General features: G+C 50.7%; 1 protein-coding gene and 1 pseudogene across 1 annotated transcript, besides 5 other annotated features; both read right to left on the bottom strand.

Annotated features, from left to right (window-relative positions):
* Positions 1 to 1,500: a sequence feature (heterozygous, non-Esmeraldo-like haplotype).
* On the bottom strand, positions 1 to 1,839 carry Tc00.1047053506003.39 (trans-sialidase, putative; the record flags this gene model as incomplete). Its single annotated transcript, XM_799239.1, has 1 exon — positions 1 to 1,839. A coding segment is annotated over one exon (1,839 nt), but the record flags the coding sequence as incomplete, so codon positions are not given.
* Positions 1,501 to 2,267: a sequence feature (areas merged during assembly that could not be assigned to a particular haplotype. This can correspond to areas where the two haplotypes were merged or to regions with more than two copies in the genome that were merged during assembly.).
* Positions 2,268 to 2,364: a sequence feature (heterozygous, Esmeraldo-like haplotype).
* Positions 2,365 to 2,420: a sequence feature (haploid, Esmeraldo-like haplotype).
* Positions 2,421 to 5,683: a sequence feature (areas not merged during assembly with more than two copies in the genome that could not be assigned to a particular haplotype).
* On the bottom strand, positions 2,792 to 5,587 carry Tc00.1047053506003.10 (annotated as a pseudogene).

Raw genomic sequence — 5,683 nt, 5'->3', positions numbered from 1 at the left:
CGCGGTATACAAGATTCCCATGGTATGCGTGGAATTAGTGTTCGCCAACATCGCACCCAGTAGAGGAGTGTTATTACTCGGAACATCTTCGATGGTCACCGACGCCACAAGTGTGAAGTTGTGGCTCAATGATACATGGCGCACATTATCATCCCGAGTGTTCACAAACCATAGTACCCCGGAGTTGGACTCCGTCAATTGAAATCCATCCTTTACCTTCGTGGCGTTTGTCACCGCCGCATTCAGGCAAAGGTACTCGTCGATCCACGTGCCATTGCTGGCCGTATCGGACAAAACTGCCACCAGACCCGCCGTGGGTATAGAAAAGCTGGAGAAGAAGGCGTCCGTTTGCGACCAAGTACTGAGGACGGACTTGATTGTACTCAGCTCCTCCGTCAGGCGAGAGAGTGAAATGACACTGCTTTCATAATCGCCCCTCCGTTGTAAAAGATGCAGATTGCCATCCGAGTACAGCAGGTTGCTCGCAAACTCCCACCTCACAGCAGCCTCCTCCACGGCAACCGGTCCAACACAAAACGTGCGGTTGTTGTCCGTCACCAAAAGGTAGAGCGGATTGGCCTTATTCTTCCCCGAGAAGTTCCCTCGCTGAGTGTACAGCATGACCTTCCTTCCCTCAATGGTTGCGGTGATGAGGGCATCCACATGCAAGCCTCCGTCCGGATAGTCTTCCGATTGTGACTTGGTCCACACGCCTGGAAGCGTCCCGATGGCCTCCGTCCACTTTGTCCCCATGTCACGCGACTCGTACACCCTCTGGCCATTCTCGCAGTCAACAATCATGAGAAGTGATCCATCCCATTCGGTGATGCGGGGGTTAAAGCATTTCGGATGAGAAGTCTCCTCTGGAAGCGCCCAGGTACGGCCGTTGTTCGTCGAACAAATGATCATGGAGTAAACGTCACCATTTCCGCTCTTCGCCATCAGTGGAAACACAAGCGTACCGTCCTCCATCAGAACACCTGAGCCACCAGAAGCAACAAACTCCTTCAATTCACCTTTGTGAGCAGCCAAAGTAGTCTGGTTCAACGGAGACTTGATTTCGCCCCATTTGATCCGTTTATTCTGCTCGCTGCCCGTGGGATTCGTGACCTCACCAACAACCAGTTTCAGCTCCAAGCTGCCCCGTTTCCACTCCTTACCATTTACGTAGGACAAATTGGAGCTTCCCACAAGAAGAAACACCTTATTGCCCTTCTTGGTTGTTGTGGGGCGGTACACAACATCCAAGCTCCCCTTTCCCTCCGATGCACCAAGCACAGTGTGTGCACTCCACTCTTCCTTTTTGACCTTTTCAACAAGAGTGGGCCACTCCCACGCAGAGTCGATGTACTCCGCAACAACATCAAAAGACGGCTTAGTTGATTCGGTATGTTTTTTTTTGGCATTTATGTGACCTTCGGCAAAAGCAGCAATTACTCCACCAGCACTGACGAGAGAGGGTGAAACAAATGAATCCCTCCAACTTGAGCCAGTAGTCCCCTTCTTCGGCAGCACCTGCGTCGTCCGCGGTACAAACAGATCGACCCGTTGCAGCTCCTCAACACCCCCTGAAGCACTCCCCTCTCCAGCAATGGCATCCGTCAATGCCGACCCAGAAGTTGAAGCATCAGCAGTACTTCCCACCTGAGCGGCCGTAACTCCACTGCAGCACATCAACAAGACAAATAGGAGCAGCACAGCGGAAGTAAACACACGCCGGGACATGTTGGGCCTCCGATGCTCACTCTCTCTTCCTTTCCTCCTCCTTCCGCTGGATGCGGTCACGCCGCGACGGTTGTGTTTATTGGGTGCCTTGACAGCAAAAACACGTGAGAGCATGTAAATATGTGTGTGTGGGCGGTGTGTGTGTGTGCTGCTGTTTGTCCTTTTAGAGTCTTAGAATTTCACAGTGGCGATTAGCGTTTGTTTGCTTTCCTTCCTAGCGTGTGTCTGTGCTCAACAAGTGGAGAAAGAAAAAGGCGGCAATACATCGGACACGTCCGTGGGGAGCAAAGCAGAGCACCCATGCAAAGAGCGGGACACAAGAGAATCCGGAAGGAACAGCGGGGAGCACCATCGCCTACACCAGCCCTCACACACACACACACATACCATTGCAGTGCTGCCAGACCGCGCGTGGAAGGATTTGGTCCTCCACACAACAAACGCACACACCGCCAGCAGTCACCCACAATGGGCAAGAAAAAGAGACACACCGCCACCGCCTCCGGCTCAATCCCACGGCCAACGGGATACGGCCACAGCCCCGCAGCCGGCACACAAAGCACAGCGAGCGAACAATCACCCACTCAAGTTACACGTGGAAACGGATCCTCCGCCATCCATGACGCGGTGCCCCACTCCGTACGGTTACACGGGGTGCGCCATTTTATCAATACAGCTTATTTTTTGTTTATCCCTTAAAGATGCTTCTGTTATTGGTGGGCCTTGAAACACAATAAAATAAAATGGAAAATGCGGCAACACCATAACACCGCCAGCCACAATTGTTTTTTTATGCCGGGCAATTCCACGATTATGCCTCTTATGCACACACAATTAACATGCTGTATGAAAATCACCCAATGCTACTTAGCAGAAACAAACCAACCCCATTTCCTCCCTAATTTCTTCGGTCACTGTTATGTTGGATAGAGCTGGGCATTTTTGGAATCTGTCTGATATACTACCGCCCGGTACGGGCACACCCGCACCGTAGCCACACAAGTATCCAAAAATATATAAATCCCACAATATGTTTTTATCAGAAGTCAAAACTACCCCCTTCATTTCCTAATTCGTTTTCCTATTTTGTTCTTCCCCACCTCCGGAGAGCTTTGTCTCTTCTGGCGTCAGAGGATGATATTGCTGCTAGGTACGGGCGCACCTTCTTCCTCCCAGAACGCCGCTATTTCACGGTTTTCTGCGTCGCCCACATTATTGGAATCGACAACATCACATCTCTGCCAGTCGTTCATCGGCGTGCTGTCTGCGTGCTGCACATAAATAATCTCCCACGACATGTCTTGGGGTGATTCCTCCCAACCATTACAATATGCCGCCAGGCACTCAGTGAACTGCCTCACAGTGCTGGCGGTGGTGTGTTGTCCACCCGCCGTAGTCATCCGCAGCTCAACCAGGGTCATTGGATTGGACACCAAGAAAAAAAAGGCGTCCACCAGCGGAAAGTGTTTGACCGCCGGTTTGTACAGCACCCCGTACTTTATTTTACGGATCGTTTTTTCATATTCACTCGGCAGCAAACCTTCATCTCCCTTGGGATGCGGTTCAGTGGCCAACTTCAAAACGCAGGGCTTTGCTTGACGTCCTGTTGGTGGCTCAAACTCCGTGAGTTTCGTCCCCATTGTCTTGACAAAGGCACTCTCCGTGCACAATTTCAAAGCAAACCATCCAAAAAATATTGGCAAAATATTATCCTTCGACGCCAACATCAGCCTCAAAAAGCCATCTTATTCTGTTGCACTTGGGAAGCGTTCCAACGCCCGTTCCTCGAGGCAATCAGATATCGGCGCATTGAAAAGGCTCTCGCCGCCTGCGTATATTTCCCGAACAACCTTTACAGGCTTGTGGGACGGGTCCTCAGAATACAATGGCGACTCGCCTCCCGTGAAAAGTGCTTCTTCACAGTTACCTCGTTGATCGATTGCAATGCAAACCTCACCGCTTCACAGCGTTCCGTAAACGCCTCCTCATCAAAGACGTGACGTGGAATCGGTCCCAAAAGATACATGTGTTTTTCGACCTCTTCCAGTATTCCGCTTGTTTCTCTTTATCCCCATCACGCGTTATCCATGCGCACATCGCCTTCACATCCATCTCGTCGGGGCACTTCACGATGACTCGCGCGGCTCGTATTTGCTTCGCCCACCCATCACAGTTGGTTACCTTTGGGAATGACACCGCAATCATGCCCCTTCCGGAAGTGGGCGCAAAATGTCTCGGTGGCGGCGTTCCCTCATTTGCCACATCGTAGATAATATACGCATTCCTCCCATGGCCCTTTCAGACTTCTCAACTCCAAGATGCACATGTCCTCATCGCCGTATCTTGTCACCGCTCTGGTGGTCTTGTCAAACACGCACGCATCTCCTCCACCAAAACAGTGGACCACCACTTGGAGTTTCTCGACATCGCAGTGCAGCAGCTGGTAGAGGAGGTACGATCCGGCAGCCACCGATTTCCCGATCCCGGGCGTCCCAATCAACACACGTCGCTTGGGCGCAAAGTAGGTCCCACGGTGAGTGTCAAACCATTTGTTTACATTGCCTTTGACGATCTGCCACACTCGCTCCACCTCACAGTTCACATGGCAGTCACGAATCGAGACGTCCTCCTTCTACGAGTACGGCCATCCCTTGTCCGAGGTGAGCACCGCCAGCCTGAGACGTGGTGCACCGGGTTCCTCCACACCGTCATCCTCTTCGAGGATTCGGCCAACTGCCATTTACTTCCATGGCTGCGGTGGTTCCCCCTCCCTCACCTTCATTCCTGTCCCCTCGCCGTCCGGAACTTCCACCACATGGCTCCACCTCGCATTGTACACAGACTCGTAAAGCCCCTCCAGTTTAATCGCTGCCCTCGACTTCTTTGGGTTCCTCGATTCAATGACGGCTGCATCCAAAAACTGTTTGGTGATGCGTTCAACAGTTGTTTTTACGTCCGCAGCATCTTCTGACCACCAAAGTAGATTGTGTACGCCATTCTCGTAAAGCTTGCGTATATCCTCATCAAAAACCATTTCATTCTATACGGCAATATCCATCCACACATAATAAACTAATGCCTGTATTTTGACCAATACTCACGCATCACGGATATACTTTGCGGGTTTTCTGAATAACTCCTTTAACAAGACATTCCGATTGGCACGCAAAATGCCCCAACCGCACAGTTTCAACGCAAGAAAATCATTCAGCTTTATGTCCGTGAAGCAAGGACCACCTTTAAACAGTACATCTTTGATATTAGTGGAAATGGTAAATTCTAGTTTTTGTTGCTGTCATGCTCTTCCTTTTTCCTCAACCATTTTTTCTTTCAGTACTTGGGTGAAAGCTTTGTTTAGTTTTTCCCTTGCAAGAAGAGTGACCGTAAACCTTCTTCCAAGGTTCCTCCATTCTTTAAGAATAAACACGCCTTCTTCTTCAAGCTTAGTAGTAGCCTCCAATAGTATCCCCCTCCCTTCTAGCCCTTGGTACTCTGTTAAATTATGAATCTCATCAAAAGGCTGCTGGTCTTGTACGTAATCGTCCGGCTTATGGAAAAACACCTCCACCGTAAGATTGTGGTCTTCATCAACGGCTGCCCCGCCGCCAACATAATCCCAAAGAAAATCATTGAGCTTCATGTTGGTCATTCCAGTGCCTCCCTCCTGCAGGATGTCCCTTACGGTGCTGCTCATGGTCCACTCTGGTCGCCGCGCCTCCTCCGCTCTTTTGCGGGTCGCAGCGGGCTGATCTGTGACACCCTCTAACTCCAGCCTTGCTCTCCTCCGACCATTTCCCTGCGGCGCAGCAGACGCTTGAGTCTCCACATTGCCACATTGCACTCTCTTGCGCCCACCAGAGATTGTTTCTCCTTGTTTTCCTGGTTGGATCAAGTTAAAGCTGAATACTGACAACCAGTCAAAAGGAAGAAGAATAAGAATGAAGGAAATTACGCACAG

Source organism: Trypanosoma cruzi (genome assembly GCF_000209065.1).
Source record: "Trypanosoma cruzi strain CL Brener chromosome Unknown tcruzi_1047053506003, whole genome shotgun sequence".
Lineage (NCBI taxonomy): Eukaryota > Euglenozoa > Kinetoplastea > Trypanosomatida > Trypanosomatidae > Trypanosoma > Trypanosoma cruzi.
This window is presented reverse-complemented; position numbering and strand designations above follow the sequence as displayed.